This window comes from Diadema antillarum, unplaced genomic scaffold, assembly GCF_040938485.1.
Source record: "Diadema antillarum isolate AM-2024a unplaced genomic scaffold, OU_Dant_1.0 seq00001295_RagTag, whole genome shotgun sequence".
In the NCBI taxonomy this organism is placed as follows: domain Eukaryota; kingdom Metazoa; phylum Echinodermata; class Echinoidea; order Diadematoida; family Diadematidae; genus Diadema; species Diadema antillarum.
Genome location: NW_027272074.1, coordinates 590,386 through 613,287, shown reverse-complemented (window position 1 = coordinate 613,287; position 22,902 = coordinate 590,386). Strand labels below are relative to the sequence as shown.

The following is a 22,902-nucleotide window of genomic DNA, read 5'->3' as shown; positions in this document are numbered from 1 at the left end:
ATCACGATAGATGGCGCTGTTACCCTTAGTACAAGGGACTCTGCATGCAGCTATTAACTGTGTGTGATCCCCCTTGGTGTAACCCATCCAGGTAGCCGCCTGGCTCGCGCGTCAAAAGAAAACAAAATTAGCAGACGATCAAGAAACCGAGGTGATCGCGGACGAACGGGAGTATCTGACGTTCCCGGACTGTTTCAATTATCCAGGCAACGGCTAGTAGACACTTTCATCCGACATGTGACTGGGGAACTCCATATTATCTCTATGACATGTGACATGGTCAGGTGAGTGGAACAACCTTGAAAAAATGTCGATATTACGATTGTTCTTTTTAGCAGCAGGTTGCATTGAACATGTGTGTGTTTTTTGATTGCATGTCTCGCGCGTTTCGATGTAATAATATGCAAGGACTTTACCGGCCTTAGAATTATTTTTTTCTCTATCATAGGTCAGCTACTTTTTACGGGAAATCGATTGCCTCTGTCTATCGAAGTTAAGAGAAAGGCCAAGAGAATGGTCCCGGAAAATGGTTACTACCTCCCTATTTGAGGCTATGTATCTTTACTGTAGTATCTTGTCGTCTGACCTCATTTAAACTTGCGAAATTGCTTCAGTAAGACTGGCATGATAAACAATATCGTAGGCCTTAATAAAATACACCTGCTATTCGTAAATAACAAGTTATCAACGGACCTGTAACACGTACAACAAACGGCAATCACAGTCAGATATATTGACACTCGTCCCGGCAGAGATTACAATTTGAGTGTTCCACCATTGGTAAATTACCACGCATTTACAGGTGTGTGTTCATGACTAGTAATTATTCATAGTGTGAAGGTCGCCTGTGTATTATGGGTTTCTTATGCTGCTTTGAATGTAGTCAGTTGATGCTGTGTCTAGCAATGCAGACTCCCAGACGTATGACTGTATGTGGAAAGCATTTCCGTAACGGTGAGGAAGTTGGGGAATTCCGAAATTAAGTAAGTGATTTAACAGTCCCTGATGGAGTCTTGTAATTTGTTGTATACAATGTAATACACTGCATATCAAAATCTTTTGAATGCACGAAGGATTTTGTAAACTATTGCGATGAGTGCACCTACCATGCACGTCAGCGGCAGTGCGGGTGTCTTGTCACGTAAAAACTTTGAAGTTGTGGTCTCGAGGAGTTATTATGACTTCTGCATGTGATAGCTTTGATACTATTGAAGTGGAATTCAGTGTCTTTTATTTTTAACAGGACGGTCTACATGTGAGTTGTGTGTGTGTGTGTGTGTGTGTGTGCTGTGAAATTATGTTGATACATTATATCCAACTTTTGAGGGGCCCTTGTCTTACTGTCGCATGAATTAATAAAAAAATGAATCTTATACATCATCATTCTTTTGTACAATTCCGATTAATAGCGATTTAACGATTTCTTCTTGAAATTGTAGAGAGTCCCTGAGTTTTAGCTCCACGTATGCTGAATAGTATTTGAAAATGATTAATTTGTTGCTTTTTAAGGATACATTGCACCAGGTACTGCGAGAAAATTACAATCACCCTTGGCAATGTGGTTATTTAAAGTACATGATCATTCTTCCCTGATGGAATGTTTTTTAGCCTTTGTGCACTGACAAAAAGAAAATTACGAAGAAGGGCATAAACTAAAGTGCACGACCGTGGGTGACAACGCGTTTAATTGCGTTCACGTTTTAAAGTAAACACTCGTGCGGTGTTTGTTCGTAGATAAGTGTTAATATTGAAACATATCATTGCTTTATAATTTAAGCGACTCTAAGATATTCACACGCCCCAGTTAGTTGTCGTATGATATGCGACTTGACTGGTCACGGGTTAATCAGTAATTATGGCGGAGGCATTTCAATTATTTCTTTGCGAGATTATTGCATCTGTAAGCGACCTATGTTCCCGGCATGTGGCGACGCAGATCGAGTAAATATCCTTATCCCTTATTTCATATCCCCTCCAAACCTCTTTTGTAGAGCACAACAGCGGGAAACAATTTTGGCACTTCTGTTTCAAGAGCGAGTTGTTTGCCGAGGTGATAAACCGGCTGCCCTCAGTCCATGAACACATTTTACACAGTGCAACTCTCCATAACTCTTGATTAACGGTGCAGCGCGCCGTATATTTGCATATCCCATGCCCGCATTCAAGTTAATATTTCAACGAGACGATTTTCACAATTTGGTGGAATTGGGCGTCACGCATCTGCACAGTTGAAAGATTTGGTGCTGTGACGAGAATTGGGATATTGGTTACCTGTGAAAAATTGCAAATCGATGGCAAAAAGAGTATACATTGTTTCGTCTCAGACTGATAAAATTCCTGATATGTCTGTAACGTAAAAGACTAGATCAAGCAAAAGAGGAAGTATTGTTAGCTATTGAACAATATTCATTATTACGTCATAATAGTTATAAAGTTTAATGAGAAGTGATATTCCCTACCTAAAGTATGTGATTGGCTAAAAGATTGATTGCAGTGGATTTTTTCTTTCCTGGCAAATACTCGAATAATGTTAAACATGGGTAGAAGAGCTACATTGCTTCTCCCGCAATTCTTGATCGATAAATATTTTCAATTTAATATTTTAGTTATATTTTTGATTTTATTTTTTTTTAACCACGATACGAGCCCATATATTGCATGTCAACACTCACAGGACACTGTAAGTTTGGGGGCATTTTGCTGGATTAAACTATTGACTATGAAACGGAGGTCCCAAGTTAGAGTCCTGACAAGTGCTCACGTCCCTGGACAAGATGTTTTTGTCGACGATATATCCCTCTCGACCCAGGTGTAAAGAGGGTACCTGACAATGCTGGAATGATGGCAGGGCCCTCTGGAATAACAGTGTTTATACTGCAAAGGCCATCCAGATTAAATATTATTATCACTGTTATTGGTATTATCATTATTACTATTATCATCATCATCACTATTATATATTATTACTATGATCATCATTATTACATTTAGAGGCGGACTTTTGGTGTCTTTGCAGTAATTTGTTATTTCATGGCGTAATATCGAATTCTTCGAGGCAACACTAGAAAATATGCTATGTACCCCCTCAACAAAAATCAATTGGTCATTTATGTAGATTTAAAAAAAAATCAAACAAGGATTCTGTTTTTTAATTCTCTACTGCTGGAAGTTGTCACATTCCCTTTATACCGCAATCCTATTTTGTTATGTCATTATAAAAAGAGAGTTCCATAATAATAATAATAATAATAATAATAATAATAATAATAATAATAATAAGGTCTTATTTACCCAGGGTAGCCTCTTCACTGTTGCCACTGCTCTACCAGAGGGCCCTGCTATCATCATTACCCCAGCGTTGCCAGGTACCCATTTATACACCTGGGTCGAGAGGGACATAGTGGGTAAAAGCATCTTGTCCAAGGACGTAAGCACTGGGCGGGATTCGAACTCGGGTCCTCCGAACGGGAGTCGGGAGTCTTATCCATTATGCCACAGCGCCCCGAATTTTCAAAATGTTGTGTAGACAATAAGTACTGGCATTCAAAAACTTGAAGATTGTGCTGCCAATATTTTGATTGTACAATAGAAAAACAAAATCTGCGTTTTTTTAACAATGTGCTAGTAATGTATTCGTGAACTGCACGATTAGGAGAAAGGACATTATGATTCATAGTTATAGTAATATAATTGTACCCAACATAAAAATCGCTATCAGTATTACACTGTATACGGTTGCACAAAAATCCACACGGTTTGTAAATTCGACGAGACCTTACGAGTTTTCTTTCTCTACATACATTCCGGTACGACATCATGTGCCCATTAAGATTATCCCTGCGAGCGAAAATACACGAATAATGACATCTTCTCTAAATAGAGCATGGTATTTTCTATTTGTAAGCCCAAGGCTACGGTACCAAATGTGAACGTGATCCCATGATACCTAAAGTAACGATTATTCAAGGCGATTTATCCTCTTTTCTTTAAACCCCAAGGTTATGAATAGAATCGAAATTCCGTTGACGCAGGTATCTCTTGAATCAATATTGATGATGCGGAACAATGAGTATTTTTCTGATCTGCAGAATAAATCAGAGTACGGTTAGAATAAATATTATACATTCACATGACACTATGACTCATCACACACCTTGTCACTTGAGAAATCGGTCATGTTGACCGTACTTGGTCTTGCTCCTTTGAATCTGAAAAAAAAAACCTGATATCTAGGGGCCATGTTTCAATAAATGGGTCGAATCATCTTCGATTGAATCATAAACTAAGTGAAGTATTGGGATAAACACGGTAAATATGTTGTAATAATGCTATTGTTAAGTTGTCTATGTGAAAATGAAACGTATACACACGCACACACACACACACATCTGTATATAACAAATATAATGTACACTGGACTCCTAAATCAAACAACGTTGTTAGCATATGTATCTTCAGGTGATATTCATCTAGACTATTAAGTAATTTGGAGAGGGTAAAAAAAGGTACTTTTATTGTAAAACTGAGAACTTTGTACTCGGCTATTTCTAACATCTGTCTATTATGCAAGTATCTTTAATGCAATTTATGTTTTTATGGATTCGTGATAGTATGACATTCAGGATTTTTTCCCCTCTCTTTTATTGGGGGCCTCCCGTTGCATGATTTCATAATCATACCACAGCAAGTTTCCCAAGTTCAAAAGTTTTATGACATTAAATTGCATACCGGATGCAAGCGCGGAAACACCACCAGTTATATTGAACGATGGATATTTCCGACGTATATAAAAACATAATATCGAAAGCATTGTACTTGCAGTGTTTTTCCGGCTGTGGATGATGATGTTATCAACCTCCGACTGGCAAGCACCTATATATAATTCCTAGCTGGTAGCGCAGAAATTCTTCATAAGAAGTTAATTTTCTCGTTGATGAATGAATAAATCCACCCGAGTGATTTTAGCATCAACGATGTTGGACAAATCATGACGATGCCTCGTTGCTGGATCTCTTACAGAATAATGGTTCCTTATGCAGGAACCCTTTATAAGAACATCGTCTTGAAAGTAAAATTTACCCTAATTTGCTCTATTTTCAGTTCTCTACAAGTAAAAAGATTAGATTTTCGGCTTTTTGAATAATGTTCTTCTGTTTGAAGCATTGTGAGGTTCGCGTGTCTCTTATTCAACCCTAAAAATCAGATTCCTTTCGTGTGCTGGTATATCGTAGAGGTAAATTCAGACCTTTCCTCAAAATGAATAAACCAGGAAACTTGTTACGATGGAAGGGGAATAGATACTATAGATTTCCAGTGAATTTATTCCAACCGTCATACACGTTATTTTTGGTACAAAAGGGCAGCGTCTCTCAGGTGACATGGAGTTTTTTTTTTTCTTTCCCCCACCAAAAAAAAAAAAACCTCTGCGGCGTATTGCCTTAACCCTATAAAGCCCAAGATTTACAAAGCTACCAGATTTTCATTCACCACTCCTTTGCCCTTAATCCAATTTCAACCAAATTTGGTGACTTTCCCTAAAATCTTATTCCAAACATTTTGATATATAACTTAGCTATATTTGATATTGCTGGTTGCCATGGCAACCATAAACTGACAACGATGTCAATTAGATTTGTATATTTTTCTGTTCCAATTCCAATCAACAATATTATAGTGTATGAAATGAGCGTTTCTGGGCTGAAATTTGCTGAAGAAGCAAAATGTGAAGTAATTATGAACCTGAAATTGTCCTATTATTTCCCTTGTTTGTATGTGACACGGCATAAAACAATAGATATAATAGAGATAATTGAAATCAACAGTGTTTTCCAAAAAATTGCCGTTCTATTTTGTGTCATTTTGATTCCTTCACCCAGGTTATAACTCTAATATCATTTATTTATCACATTATCAATCTGCAAACTTAAAATTCCAATATTATGGAAATATGAAATGTGATAACTATGCATGTACCTATCCAAAACAATACATCACAGGTCTCATAATGTATTTCTTTATATTGTTATGAAAATGTGGTGACCTTGAGAAATTTCAACCCTAACAAATAATGAGCTTTGACTTGCACATCATTTGTGGCAAATCTGAAAATGATTGATCCATAATTAAACATATATACTTGGGATAAAGAAATTATGCAGAAAAATCATGTTTTTAGCATATTTCCTATGTGTTTCTTTATATTTTGGGAAATAGCGCCCTCTATGGGTGACCTTGAGAAAAATCAATTGTGCGGTCATATAGGGTATGAATTGCTCTACCCATGTGCCAAATATGACGATGAAACATCAAACAATAACAAAGTTATATAGGGGCACAATGTGCCCCCCCCCCCCCCCCCCTGGGCCTGGGAAGGGTCAAAATAGCTTGGGCATTATACAAGATGTTGGCAGACAGTATTTTTTTATCCATGCAAAATTTTATGGCGTTTGCAAAAGAGATACACGACCTTTGCTTTGTAACCGCGTATGTGATTCACAATGAGTAAAGGTGTTTCACCTAATTTTATCAATCATTGATATATAACTATACATCACCCTTTACATGTAACTTTTAAAGATTAATATCAAAGATTAATATTAATATCAATCAATGTGAATATATTATATTCACATTACAAAAAGACAACCGCTACTACAGCTATTACTACTTGAACTACTGTGTGTACTGTGTAAATGCAGACTAATACTGCAAGACAAACTTTTTGATCAAGATACTTAAAGCTTCATTTCATTTGTCTCTATAAGCAACCAACTGATAGCTTTTGTCTGGTCAGTGATCTCTTCGTGAAAGGCAAAAACTTTTTCAAGAACAACATCACGAGATCATCACCAATTGTTTTGAATTTAGAATTCCAAGAAAGTACGGTAGACAGAGCAATGACCAAGGGCGTAGGACTCACTGCTGAAACAAAGAAAACAAGAAAGTGACGGCACTGGACAAACAAATAAAGCAATCGATTCAGACAACGGGAATTGACTCAATGTTTGTGAGTTACATTTTTGGATAATCAGATCTGATAAGAAAAAAGGGGGTTAAGCGATTCCGGATTTTGACTGCATATCGTGAGAATTCTGTGACGTATACGTCGTTACCGGCCGGTGTAGCTGCTTAAAACCAGCCACTGCGGATAAACAGCCAAACAGAACCAAAAAAGAAAGAAAAAAACAACAACTGAAAATGGCGCTGGAAGGAGTGACTTCTCCATATATCGACTTTAACAGTTATTGTATGACACTGTCAAAATATGCAGAAAGTGAAAGTAAAGAAGTTCGACGCTCTATCCGTTTGTCTAATGAAACCTGTAAATGTTATTTTCCTCATTTTTTTTTGAGGGGGGTATTGATGTTCTCTATCATTCTTTTGTCCATTCTCCATTATTATGTTGTTGGGTACACACGGCTCAGTGAATTATCATTATTATCATCTATTCGGCTTTCAATCACAAATATCAACAATAGTGCCTGCATCATAGGTTGTAACATTGTAAGATAAGTCTGAACTTGCTTTTCTTTTCTTTACTTAATGATTAGGGCCTACTGTTTATAATGATGTTTTTAGTTACATATTACTTTTACTCGTTTTCCATCCTTTTCTGTCGACATTTCAAAGTATAAGTATTTCATATTGCGATATGTATTTTTTTTTTTCAAATTGACCAAACAACGTAATGGTGTAATGTATACGTATAGTATTTTGTTGTACTCTTTGTTGGATGTTGGATGCAAAATAAATGAAACTGAACTGGAGTGAACTGAATGTTATGATATGGATACCAAATACAATATTGGATTGCTCTGTTATGGCGCATCGTACCAGCGCAAAGAAACTGGTGTGTTAAGTTTCACACCTATAGGCAGGTTAACTGTGCATCGTTGAACTCAATTGTGTATACGTGTTCAACAGAAATGTTCTGGCTTGAAACAACTAGCGTTACTTTCACTCACATCTCATTTCCGTTATGGTGTAGGCCTACACCTGTTTAGAGCTTCCTTTTTAGCGTGTGTGTGTGTGTTGGGGGGGGGGGGTAGTATGTATAAGATGGGAGTGGGAGAGGGTATATAGGTGGATCCAAGAACATGCGAATACAATGTACCAGCCCGTAGTCGAGTATACGCGTATGAGGAATTAACAGTAAAGGCCTCGGCACAGAGAGCATGCAAGGTAACGGCAACGGTCCGGCTTTTTGCTATATTCTGGCTCTGTTAAAAGAATAAATAATGCGGTACAAAATCACCCAAAATTTTATTCTTGTGTGTGTGTGTGTGTGTGTGTATGTGTGTGTGTAATTAAGCTAATGCTAATTTTAGCATTTCATTATTGCTAAAGTATAATGAGTAACGTAAATTATTGTGGAGTCTATAGTTATGTTGATTGGTATAAGATTGTATATAATGTTTTGGTATAATTATGAAACAATGTGTCATGTAAGGCGCTTAGAAACTTTGTATTTAGCGCGGTAAAATGTTAATTATCATTATTATTATTATTACTATTATTATTATTATTATTATTATGTCAAAATCAAGAGCAACACAGTCACCGGTTGAAGATTTATTTTGTAATAAAATCATTCGTGGGGAAGTGATATTGTAACAGAACCAGGCATGGTTCCTTATGGCGCACCATAGCAAAAACAAAAACAAAAACAAAAACAAAAACAAAACAACAACAACAACAAGCAAAATAAAACAAAACAAACAAACAAAAAGAAAAAACGGACCGTTGCCGTTACCGTGCTTGGTGTGCAGGTCTCTGAACACACTTATTGTCGTGTAAGGAGAAGACATGGAGTACATTTATGGGACTTCGTTTCAACCCTCTTTCCTGCCGTCTTCACCCATTCATAACTTTGGGTTGACGGAGAGAGACCACTCTGAAAAATGTGTGGGTATCTTGAAGTATATGCTGAACTGAAGTAGAGCCTCTTGGTTCTTGTACTATTCGTGTTGTTAACCATATTCCGTTCTACTAGAAAGCGCGACAAGTGTTCTCAAAACAACAAATCATGTGGGTGGCGGCGTCGGTCCCCTTTTGGTAAGTTGCGCCAAGTGTGCTTGATAATATTCCGGTGAAAATACGCAAATCACTTCTGAACAAACAAACAAACAAGCCAAAACCTCCTACGATGGCACTCGAAGTATCGTATTCATGGTCAAATATGTGCTCACCGGATGTCTACGTTGTTCGATCTAGATCTAAAATTATCTCTTCACCGCAGATACCTGGCACGTGCAGGGTGGTTATACTGCTTACCGCAGCGGTACTTCATTACAGCTTTATGTGGTTCACTGTTTGTGTACATGATATTTGGGTAAGATTGTCGCATGGGCTTCTAAGAACATTAACGCTTCCTCTGGACTCAAAACCAACGTACACGCACGCTAGCTCGGGTGTCAAAGTAACCCTGAACACTCCCCCCTGCCTTGCCACGAACACATGCAGGCTGGATTTGATACCTGAAGTTATCCGACGAAGTAGCAGCACCTATTTAATCTTATCTTCAGAATTTTTTTTTAATGGAAATTAATGACTCAAAATATTGATTTGCGTTTATATCGTTAGCAACATTCAACGTTTAGTCATTGACACCTTTAAGCTAAGTTTCCTTTCAAGCGTTTTATTCTTAAAGTGGAGTACAACTCGTCTCTAACTTATGTTTGACTTAAAAAACTAAGAATTTAGCAGGCAGAATAGTGGCAGTTTCCGTAAAATCAGACATGGAATAGAAATATGATAAAATGCAAACTTTTTGGAAAACAGTTAAAGGTTATCAACCAAATGTTATGCAAATTACGTCATCGCCTCGTTGAATCCTTACTGTTTTTTACAGGGAAATATCGTCATATTTTGGTAGATAATTTGACAACTGCAATCCCTCCTCTGAGAGAGTTGATAAAGTTGACGGTATATCTCAAGTTTCATATTTCTTTACAGGACTCTATTTTGTGGACACATTTTTTCAAACTACGAGATTTCGTAAATTTCGTTTTACATGTGTGACATTGATAAAACATCAGAGTTCTGTTGGTCTAGTCTTATTCTGTTTCTACAGAACTTTAACTAAGTCCTTGTTATCGCACCGACATCTAAAGTGCATAAGATGGCGACGGTATTTCCGTGTGTTGTTGTCCTGAAAGGGTCAAAGGAACGATGGATTTTACGAACTATAAATGTAAAAAATATCTCATGCGGAGATGATTGTAAATAATATCGCGGACGAAATCAAGGGGTCATTTTCTATAGAAAGTCTGTACCCTATGATATATACAGAATACCAGACGGGATCTGGTCATTGCTATAGTCGGTACAGGGGCGTCACCAGCTTTTTTTCAAGGGGGGTGCGATTTGACACTAAATGTACTTGCGAGATTCTTTTTTTTTAATTTGATTTATTGGTGCCTGTATCATCATGTACATTTACATAATACACTGTACATATTATTATACATGTATAATTAAATACATTGTTATTGGCATGTATTCATAAGCATAAATTAAACATAGTAAAAAATAACTGTAAAGGACTATACGGGGGTAGTGACGGTGTGAGATCCTCGGCGAGGGAGCGAAGCGACCGAATGGGGGAGAGTGTGGGAGGGGGGATACCCCCTACCACAGTAGGGACTTTTTGTAAAAACAGAGTATAATAGTCGCGTTTATTGGGCATTTTAAGTCAAAATTCTAGGGAATTAAAAGTCACTGTGAGGTGCTATGATTATAACATGCGAAGGTACATTATGTGACGGTGTGAGATCCTCAGCGAGGGAGTGAAGCGAGGCAATTACTGGCAGCAACATCAGGAGAATTGCATAACAATTATATGCGAGCGAGCGAAGCGAGTGAGCTTGAAAATTTCGACATTTTACAGTCCAAAACTGCCGTTTAGCTATATCTTTTCGCTATTGAAATTAAGGGGGGTGGGGGAGGGGGCGTACCAGGCGCAACTGCTGGCAATTACTGGCATCAACATCAGGAGAATTGCATGTTGATTAAATGCGAGCTCGCGGAGCGAGCGAGCTAGAATATTTTGATATTTTACAGTAAAAAAACTGCCGTTTAGCTATATCTTTTCGCTATTGAAATTAAGGGGGGTGGGGGAGGGGGGGCGTACCAGGCGCAACTGCTGGCAATTGCTGGCAGCAACATGAGGAGAATTGTATAACAATTATATGCGAGCGAGCGAAGCGAGCGAGCTTGAAAATTTTGACATTTTACTGTCCAAAAACTGAAGTTTAGCTATATCTTTTCGCTATTGAAATTAAGGGGGGGGGGGGAGGGGGCGTACCAGGCGCAACTGCTGGCAATTGCTGGCATCAACATCAGGAGAATTGCATATTGATTAAATGCGAGCTTGCGGAGCGAGCGAGCTAGAAAATTTTGACATTTTGCAGTAAAAAAAAGAAAAGCCGTTTAGCTATATCTTTTCGCTATTGAAATTAAGGGGGGGATGGGGTGGGGGGCGTACCAGGCGCAACTGCTGGCAATTACTGGCATCAACATCAGGAGAATTGCATATTGATTAATTGCGAGCTTGCGGAGCGAGCGAGCTAGAAAATGTTGACATTTTACAGCCCCAAAATTGCTGTTTGTATAGCTATATTGTTTCACTGTGGAAATTAAGGGGGACGCACCGGGCGCAACTGGTGGCAGTTACTGGCATCAACATCAGGAGAATGGCATAGCGATTAAATGGGAGCGAGCGGAGCGAGCGAGCTTGAAAATTTTGACATTTTACAGTCCAAAAGACGCCGTTTGTATAGCTTTATTTTTTCGCTATGGAAGTTAAGGGGGAGGTGAACCGGGCGCAACTGCTGGCAATTACTGGCAGCAACATGAGGAGAATGGAATAACGATTTGCGAGCGAACGGAGCGAGCGAGCTTGAAAATTTAGACTTTTTACAGTCCAAAAACTGCTGTTTGTAGCTATATTTTTTTTTTCGCTGTGGAAATTACGGGGGACGCACCGGGCGCAACTGCTGGCAATTACTGGCATCAGTTTTATGTTTTATATACATGGAATATTAACGAAATAGGCCAGGTCAAGTCTTATTATTGGAAATGCAAGGCATTTTAATATAAGACTTATAAAATTAAAAGCACAACTGCAAAATCAAGGATCTAGCTTTGATAGCGAAGCGTTAGGTACAAAGGCGTACATTCAATATCACATTGCGGGGGGAGGGGGAAGGCAAAATTATAATACGCTTGCCCCTCCAACAATATTTTATAAGGCTAAGGCTCGCACTTGGTTTCGCATTTTCAATTTGGATTGGTTAGAAATAAAGTGCAGTACGTAGACACTACATCTTGCAGCACACGTACACATACACGCAAACGTGAACGTGCTCTGTACCGTACGATATGTAGGGCCTACTGTACGGTCGATAAATAGTGAACACTGCAAGATTAAATCAGTGCTGCCAGAGCCCGGGGTGCGTTTTTTCCCCCCACGAATTTCTTGTCCCTGATGTAAAATAAAAAGAAAATAATAAAAAGAAATTAAAAAAAACAAGAAAATTATTTAGCGTCCGGCGTTGAGGTCGCTCGCAGACTGATATATATATATTTTTTTTTTTTGGTCTGAAGGGGGGTGCGTTCGCACCCAACGCACCCCCCCTGGTGACGCCCATGCGGTAGCAGGAACGATAACAGCACTGATGTACTTAAACGCCCGTTAGTGGAAACAATCAAGGACAAGGGTAAGGATAAAAACAAATCATATCTTCGCACGTGGTATACCAGGACTTACTGTATTAAAGATAAGGTATAGTTTTGGTTGAGATGGGGATTCAGGTTTTAACTTTTTGCGAGATAATCAGAAATCACTTATGATATGAATTATCAAAAAGAGCATAAAATTGTAAGAGGTATTAATGATGATAATAATGATAGTGGCTATTGAAAGGTTGGACCCACCTGTTATTACGACCACTTTGCCTTCCTGTGTTTGTGGATATATCTCAATCATTCAAAACCGCGATTTTCATCAAAAGTAATAACTTTTAATCCCGCTTAGAATTGTACACTGCAAAAAGTCCGGTGTTAAATAGTGAACACCGAGCTGGTGTTAAATTTTCGGTGCTCATTTATGGTGTTAGATTAACACCTCCGGGTGTCATTTCCAAATATAAAACTGTTTTTTGAAGAGTTTCTTAGTAACTGCACTTCTTGTTGATTTTTAATTTAAACAAGACGATCAAGAATTTTACATTAAAATACTAGATTTTTGAAAAAATGGGAAAACAAATTTATACCACAGTAACACCAGCTGGTGTGGTCTCTTATTGAAGCTGGACGGGTGTTAAACCATTGATATTAACACCAACAAATATCAAATCAACACCATGTGGTGTCATTTTTGAATTAACACCAGTACAGTGTCAAAATAACACCAGGTATAGTGTCAAATTAACACCACGAAGTGTCAGGTGAACACTTTTCAACACCAGTACATTTTCTACACCTGTGGGTGTGGTCCTCTATTGAAGTTTGATCGGTGTTAGATTTAACACCCATGGTGTTAAATCTAACACCGATGTTTTTACAGTGTATGCTCCTTAATATTTCATATATAAGTGGTTTCTAATTATCTCTCAAAAATCTGAATCCCTATCCCAGCCCAAACTCTACCATCCATTTAAACACATTACATATTTTGTTTTGAACCTTCGGAAGATCAAGTGTGACCTGTCTTTTAGTATTGTTTTAGATTTGATTTGATCTATAGTTATACTAATAATGGGTGCAAACACAATTACTGTGATGATTTAGTGGTGACAAACATCTTTGCTCCAAAGTTCATCTATGTTAAACAATTACTCCGGGAAGGAGAAAAGGAAGTATAAGGAGAGGAGAGGAAAGAAGGCGATGGAAAGATAGAGAGAAGGAGAAGAAGGAGTAGAAGGAGGAGAAAAAAGAAGCAGTACAAAGAAGAGAGCTACGAAAAAGGCGAAGAGAAGTACAATGTAGAAGAATGAAAAAAATAATTTATTGCTGAGTGACAGTACATTAACCAATAAACCAATTACGATATATTTTCTATATCGATTAACATATTTCAATATATTACTGTCACCTTAAACAAAGAAATTGCACAAACACACAAAAAACAACAAACAACCGGAACATATCATTTTCTTTTTGATTCATAGAATAAAGTTTAAGGGGAAATGAGATTCCGACACCATCCTGTGCCCAGCCCGCGTCATCTACTTAACCTTGGTATCAGACTTAAGAAATGTCAGACAGTACTAGGAAGCTCCCTCCAAGGTTTGTGTACATCCTGTTTGAGAACCGACACTTACGTTCGCGTGACATAAACGTCTGTCAGTCTGGTCGGCTGGTATCATCGCTATAGCGCCGAGTCTTATGGGGTGGGAGGAGAGACCAGACGGCCAACGCAAACGGCTCCCGCGAGCTTCGGCTGGCGATGTCCAGCGAGTTCCGCCTAGACGTATCAACAAGAGGATTTGCAGGTTGCTTCCCAGCGGGTATACCTTCTGAGGTCCGCTCCTATTTGCAACGGAAATCATTTGCTGACCCGCTATTGTTTTCGGTCTGGGAAATGTGTCAAACGCGCATCATTTCCGCCACGAAACCCGGCTTGTTTTTCAATCTCTCGTGTGAGGCAGACTTATACCCACAGACCTACAGCCTACCAATGAAGGAAATGTGTCAAACAGCTTTTTTTTTCGCTGCCAACTTCCCCGCCAAAAAACCACCAGTATATCTCATATAATATGGTTCACTATGAACTAAATCAAGCGCTATTGCATTTTTTGTTTATTTTCGTTTCCTGTCAACAATAGTTAAAGGCAGGAAAGGCACCGATTGGAATAGCAGATTTGCGTGTGGGCCATTCTTCTCAAGAAGTTCGGTATAGATACGCTGACCTCAAATGTATTGTGCTTGTATGCTCCTAAAGGAAACCATAGCATTGTAAATTATCTTAGTTCTTTTTATCGATTCGTAATACCCGGGGCTCGTGCTTGACTCGTGTTTGATTCTATGCCATTAGAACGATTAGTACCTATCATATTTTATTCTATAACGCTATATATATTTTTTATCAATTTCCGTATTAATAATCTTTTTATCCCTCTATATACAATACACTACATTAGTTCAATTCATCTTCTACATTTTCTTTCTGTCATTATAATCAGTAATGTCGATGTGATATGATATGATTATCTTCAAAATTTTCGGTCATATTGTCATTGGCAGTGATGCTGTCAATGTCATAATTGTTATTATTATCATCGATCTCATACAGTTCTCTACCAGCCACGATTTTTTTTTGATTTTTTTTTTGTTTGTTGATGCGAGTCATCTGCCTTGTACACCGGAGCAGTTCTCCCATACATGGTGTTGTTTTTGTTTTTGTTTTTTTTTTACCGAACGAAGTCTCTGAACATGAACACACTGTAATTATCAGGAATGTATGTTCATGTTACCTCACTAGTGCAACCCCCCCCCCATAAGAAAAAACAATACTACACAATGTCCAAGCAAGCAACACCGAATAAACTGGCATAGCCCACTCCGAACACATTATAGGCACCCCCTGCGGAGAAAAGTAAAATACAAGATGTAGGTGACAGGTCAACGAACTGAAATTCGTCGAAAAGAAGCCTTAAAAGGACACATCTTCCCATCACAGTCCTTCTGCCATTGGCATTAACCTAGACGACAGCTTCCGCCTCAGCTGTGCGGGCACTTCCGGTATCTTTTTATCTGATTAAGACGGTATTTATCGATTCTGACTCAAAACTAGCGTTCGTTTATATCATGTCGGTACGGCTGGAGATAACCCACGATGTAATGATTTTTCTTCTACACTTCAGCTTTTAATGCTTAACTTACAGCTCATTCTTTTGCATCTGTACATATTGCTTTAGGATTCCAAGGCAAGTGGTTTTCCTTGTTGATGGGTTCTTGCGGTTTTTCCTTGGAAGGAAACTCTGGGGATATCTTATCATTGTTTTTGGTTTTGTTTTCTTGACATAGCAGGCTGTAAGTCATTATTTTTACATCTTCCGAATCTATGAAAAAAGTGACAAATCCACTAGACAAGGTATGTACAAACTACTAGAAACCCAACCACAGAACTATGTAATTATTATTTGAAGTCCCACAGTTTGACAGTCGGTAATATACAACATACAACGTGTACAATATTCGTTCACGAAATTTTACCGTTCTCGTTTATCTCATAATCCTCGAATCTTTGTGACATTCATCAAGTTTCAAAATCCTCGCTTATGTGCGGGATGGAAGGGATAAGGAATAGTGGATCGATCACAAAGCCAACCACAACCAGTTTGTATCCAAGTTATGAATTCATCTTCGTTACCAGAATTTGATTGGAAGTTTTTACTACGACATACCATTCTTTTTATTTCTTTAACTGATGACTCCACACGTCATCTGTCCTTGCCAAGGCAAGACATGTCATACTATAGAAGAAAAGATATTTGCCATCTGGGGACTGGATTATCAATTGAGGGAAGAGGCAATATTGTTTAAAAGGAAAGGGTGAAGTTTGTTAGAGTTCCATTATACACATGATATCATCTCGACCTATAGATCTGGGTTCGGACGTCACCTTATGACTGTCAAAAAATTGACCTTCGATCGTCTGCTCGTCTGATAATTTCACGTGTATGTGGAGATGTGTGATCGTGTGTGTGTGTGTGTGTGTGTGTGTGTGCGTGTGCGTGTGCATCAGCCAATACTCTGAACAAACTTACCTCGATCAGTTGTCTCTCGATTTCCACCTGGCCTCGACAGCAGAGCATACCTTGTTGGTCAGCCACCCTACAGGCTATAGCTGTATATAGCCTGAACCACTGTGGTGCCACTCTCAATGTCTCACAATGCTGAGCTACAGCGGATATGGGCCAGCTAGCACGTGAGAAGTTCGAATCAGCTCTGATATACTCATCAGACCGAGACAATGCCAAAGACAACCAGACCAAAACGAGAAGAAAAGAAAAATATTTCTTGTACTTGATGGTTGTATGTGCGTCTGCATTAATGTCGAGCTTTGTGTGCTTGTCCCATAATTGGGAGGCAGTGTATAAATCACTCAGATGTGAAAATGATATGGCACTGGGTATATAGGTCTAGTGGGTATTATACCTCAAGAGTGAGCAAGAACATGGCGCCCATCACTCCCATCTCCCTCTCTCCTTGAGCTCTTTCTGTCTTCGTCGTATGCATCGACAACACTCCACTCTATCGTTTAATTTTTCTGTCAATCTATTAAGAGTCCACATATCTCTCGTTCATAGTTTCCATTCACCTATGAATCCCGCCGTTCATCTTTCCCACTTTCTCTCTCAGCAGCTCTACCACTACCCTTTCGTTTCTGACTGCACTTCCCATAGCTCCATACAATGGTGGATCGTTTGAAGGGTTAACAGAAAAGGACCTCCAGGCTATAACATGGGAAGACTTTCGTTTGTCTCGTTCTGCTCTAAAACACATGTCAGAGAAATAACTTTATTATGGCTACGATTTTTGTGAAGGGAAAACCAATGGATAATGGATGGATGGCGTTAACGGAATTCATCTAGAAATCCCGGTGCGTTTTTATGATACGCGTATACGCCCTATGTTTATTGCTTCAAATTTATCGGGCCCACTGAATCAATACAGGCAAGAGATGTTCGCTTGATGTCGAAAGTAAGGCCGTTAATGGTAGGACGCAGGGTCTTGCTTATTAACCTCTCTTCTCTCCGCTTTTCTTCGTACAAACAAAAGAGGTGAAATGCCTTGAAAAAAAAAGTATAAAAAATGTAAATCTATTCCCGTCGTTTGTGCTGCATCAAATTTTCATCTGTATAATTATAATATATGTCAACTTGGATTAACTTGGATTATTCTTTTTTTTTTGGGGGGGGGGAGGGCTGGGGCGGACCATGTAACGTGTTGACTTTGCCGATGACTTAATTCAAGTACAACGTGTGCGACTGCTAGCAATGCATAAACTTCCGATTTTACCAAAGTTCAAAGTCGGATTCCGAATTAAGTATCGAAATCTATTACTAGTACATTAAAATAAAATAGGTAAAATAGTGGACGTTATGACTTTGGTTCCAGATATTTAAACTGTTGATGTATAAAGTACATAATGGGGTTAGGACCTATTTGAATGGTATGATCACTTACGAGTCACATACTTTCAGCGACACTGTGAATTTCGAGCAGGACGGCGACGTTCACAGATAATGCCTCAAAGGGTCGGCCGCAGCTCAAGCACAGCAGGTACCGTACAAAACAAAATAATAGTTGAGACTGGGTGCATGCAGGGGCCAGCGATATATCGATCTACGATATATGATTGCATCGTGTGATCTTTGATAAAGAGCGTTAACGCCACAAAAGACAGCATGAATGTTGTCCGTTTGTGAAGTCAGATGGGGGCCTTTCAGATGAAAGAGAGAAATTCGATTAAGAGTGGTGTAAGGATATCTGTCATGTAGCAAAAACCAAGCCCTTTCCTTATGGGGTATCGTTTGGTTAAGCTCTATCCGTCATGTGATAGTGGTGTATCAGTCCATCGAATGATAACAACAGTCGCTTCGTCTCCCAGGCGTATTTATCAAAACCCAGGTCATGGACATTTTGTATTTTGGCAATGATCCTAAACGTCTGTGGCTTATTGGTTTGTCGTCTTCTTGTTCTTGTTTTTTTTTTTCGTAAAGTGCGACGTGGATTGGACCACGCGCCCTTCTTTCCCCTCTACCTTTACATCTAAGCTAGATAACACTTTCGGCTGATGCCGGTTACAAACCCCAAGAGACCGCGGTTACTTGTTCAAGAAGAATGAATGTGCATAATCGTCGGTAAAATCCCATCATATACCTGTTAACAGTTGCAGAACTTGCACATGAGATGTGCTGGAAAAAACGGGTGGGGGTAGAGACAATAAAGTGCCCGCGTACCCAGGCAGAAGAAAACATGATGTGAGTATGTGCAGGCACCCTATTCAGCCATTGAATACTATTAAAGGGATGGTATACTTTTGTTAGTTTTGGCTGAGGTGGGGATTCAGATTTTAACTCTTTGCGAGATAATTAGAAACCACTCATGAAATATGAAAGAGCATACGATTCTCAAGAGGCATTCCGAGTTTATTTGAAGAAAATCGGTTTTGAAATGGCTGAGATATCTATAAACAAGTTACAACAAAGTGGTCCGAATAAGAGGTGGGTCTCACCTTTTATTAGGACCTCTTTGTTTTTGGATATCTCAGCCATTTAAAAACCTTTTTTCATCAAATAAACTTTGAATGCCTCTGAGTATTATGCTCTTTCATACTTCAAAGGAGGTTTTTCATCATCTCACACAAAAAAGTTGGAAACATGAAGCCCAATCTCAACCAAAATTATACCATCCCTTTAAGTTGTTCACAGTCGACCAATCAGCATGGTAAACTAAAGGAACACTTGTCACTTATTTTTATGTTATCTATTTGTCCGGTGAGTCGATGCCGTCACGGATGTCTGTCCTTTTGTCTGTCTCTTTCTCGCTTTTCTTTCTTCCACCCGAGCAAATCTACTGTAGATAATGCTTAAAGTTAATACAATCAAGAAGAAGTTCATTAGACATACCTTGCTAAACATGTAAACATGAAAACCAAATTACGTATTGCGTTCTCCACTCCCTATAGAGTAATAATTCTATATACTACATAGTAAGTATAAAGGTGCTGTCTCACAAAACATATACTGAAACATATAATTGCTTTGTCCAGTGACAATTTATTCTTGCGCGTGGGTGTGAACGAGAGCTACAACATAGTACATATAGCTTGTAATCCGTTTGTGGCTAGATTTTTTTTTCCTGTCGAATTTTCGATGATCATTCAAAAATCGCTTTCGACTATACGCACTCCCTTTGTGATATGAAGTTACGTTGATGTAATTGATAAGATAGGCTGTTTAGGAAGTGAACATTAAATCAGGGAGCAAGGTTAGCAGCCCATGGAAAAAAAAAACTCTCCAGCTCAGGATTTTCACTGCAGATAAATTCAAACTCTGGACTATGAAAAAAAAATCTCATGGGTTCGATTTCCTGCGCGGCATTTTCGTTTTTTCAAAAGTATATTTTACACAGCCTGTCCCTTCTGACCGTGGTGTGGCAATGGGTAGTTGGCAATGCTGTTGTATAATGTCAAAGCCTTTTAGAGGACATGCGCTTATACTAAAATGTTTAAGGCATTCTTTACCATTTGCAGATGAAATAAAAAAACACCAGCATTAGTGCTTCAAAATAGTTCTGAAATGTGAGTTAGGGATAGAAACAATCAGTGTAAAAAAGTTGATCAGTATAATCAGTGGCAAGTATTGTTTAATATACAACATGTGAACAATAGTTATGATAAGATTACAGTTATGGTTTAGTGAAAAAATTAGTGATTTTTCTTTATACTTAAGGCTTTATTGCAAATTTTTTATAATATTATGATAGGATGTTTTGTGATACGATTGACCAACACTTACAAATATGTATCAAATGTGATAACTCGAACATGTTTAAAATCACTGCTCCCAGTGGTAAACATTACCTTCAAGACACACACTCACACACACACACGCACACACGCACACACACAGACATGTATATACATATATAATGCATATCCTAGGACCCTGTTGTCATCGGAAGGACGATCCATGAGTTGCTCTGGGATGTTTGCTCATCACTTGGTTTGCCGTATGTTTACATGTAATGTCAAAATATGCAATTAATAGAATCTATTCTATATCAGAGCCCTGATCTGCAAAACCTGTAACGGCAACCTCTACAAACATTCTCGTATTCGAGGCAGAACCCTCCACGAAACCCCCCCCCCCCCTTGCCTTTCTTGTCTTTTTATTTCGCCTGTCTCACATCACCTCTTCAATGCCTTGTCTGCAGCTATCCCAACTGTCGGCCTTTCTCCTCGCCTCTCACCGTTCTTCCGTCCGGCATGATATGCTTGCCTATCAGCCATCCTTCCTTAATTACGCTTCCTTTTCCCGCTATCCCAAACATTGGCCTACCTTAAAGATCATCAAGTGCTTTCTGCTAATTCTACCGTTTATCCGACCCATCAGACAAGACTAAGCAGGTTCGCTTTCTTGACACTCAAGGACACGAAGGGCAAGCTTTGATGACAACAAAATTCGCCCTTCCTCCCGTAAGTGCAGCCCACCCGCTGTGAAATATCGCCCCCTATTGCCCGAATCGACATGAGCTCATTATCAAATTGGTTAAGTATTTCTTCAAGGCGCACCGTGAGTAAGGCAAAATGTGCCAAGGGTTCACAAGAACTCTTTTACGCTTTGCTCGATTACACTTTTGTTACGCTGGATCTTTTCACATCTAATGAAGCGGGGGGGGGGGGGTGAATTTGCGTAAACTGTATCGTTAGAGCTGTTCATATCTAATCAAGTCGTGATAAAAACAAACAAAAAACTTCACCATGACATTAACTGACACTTATCTTAATATTACATAGATTTAGAAAGCTGAGCTCATAACAGGCTTACTTTTTATAAAGTTTGAGTTTATCTCTCTCCAGTATAAGGCGAAAAAATGTGTAGTTATTCTTGCTTCATACACTGTCATTTCTCCAATGTCTTCATAAAAGATGGTATATATTCACCATAATCACTCAAACAGCCTGGGCTATTGAAAATACAGAACACTGTCTCGCCGAGCCGCACGGTAATGTGTACACGATTGTGATGTTGCGGTGCTATTAAACTTTCCATTAATCGAAGAAAATCGAATTTGTTTGGTTTTACCTCACCTGTCATGTTCTCCTATGTTCACTCCATTAAATTAATGATTGGCCATTTAGAAGGTTAACCTGCTGTAATTGACAAGAGCGAACAAAGTGCAGTTGCTTTGGGATTAAATCTCTTTTAAAATTCGTTTTGCCAGCTCATTTAGCAGTTTCTTATTCTAATCTTCATAATGTTGTTGATTTCATTAGGACAACGTGTTTCTTAAACGAAGGTCACAGCCAAGGTTAATTTGAAACATCGCAAATGAGTGCCCATGTTGTTAATCGTTCTCTGCAACATGACTCCGTCGCGGTATTCTAACTCATATTGCTGCATCATTAATCGCAACCCCCTAGCAGGTTAATGTGTCTCGGGTCAAACGGGGGCTAATCGTTGCGAGCGCTGATGAAACAGTTACCCGCTCGGCGTGACTGGTAATTTGGATCTCCCCGATATTTTCTCCTCGTATTAAGATCACCGGCTTCTTGCACCGTTCCAGCCAGGCAAGTGCACAACGTTTGCCCTCTTTCAGTCTTACTTCACACTGGGTAGTACATTACTAGTCAAAAGCAGAGGTACATCGTCGAATTAATGCATTCGCAATAGACCAACTGGTGAGTGCATTGTAGGACAAACTGTTCATATCGATTAACAAATATTGCAGCGATAATTTCCCGCATCGCTTCCGCCAATGGAGAAAAAAAATCGTCAGGACGCCGTCACATTCTTGTGATAATTCAATCTTTGTTTGAGGGCAGTGTCTGCAAGCAGAATGGCCGGCGCGATAACCAGGCTATTACGCTTGAAATGCATATCATATCAAGTCGTTACAGCTCTAATAATAATCCGGGGAGAAACGACCACGACCGAGCTTTCGGGGAGGGGAGGAGTATGAAGGTTAGAGGACTCGTCCTGCAGGCAGCATACCTAAAAGTTGTCTTGTTTAAAGGTTTGGCGCTGAAGAATGATCAACCAATCAAAGCCCGATTCATTCTCTAAGCCCCACCCCTTCTCATCAAACAACGCTCATTCAATTAGGTCGCACCGTATTTGCACTCCACCTCTCGCTTACCCCGCATAAATAATTCAATCTTACCCC

General features: G+C 39.0%; 1 protein-coding gene across 1 annotated transcript in view; it reads left to right on the top strand.

Moving 5' to 3' along the window:
* Nucleotides 1-216: 216 nt before the first annotated feature.
* The window catches only part of LOC139708041 (fibroblast growth factor 8b-like), a 70,009-nt gene continuing 47,323 nt past the window's right edge, over nucleotides 217-22,902 (top strand). Inside the window, exon 1 of the mRNA XM_071620029.1 lies at nucleotides 217-284. Coding sequence (XP_071476130.1) covers nucleotides 265-284 — 20 coding nt within the window. The 5' untranslated portion in view covers nucleotides 217-264. The remainder of the gene's footprint in view (nucleotides 285-22,902) is intronic.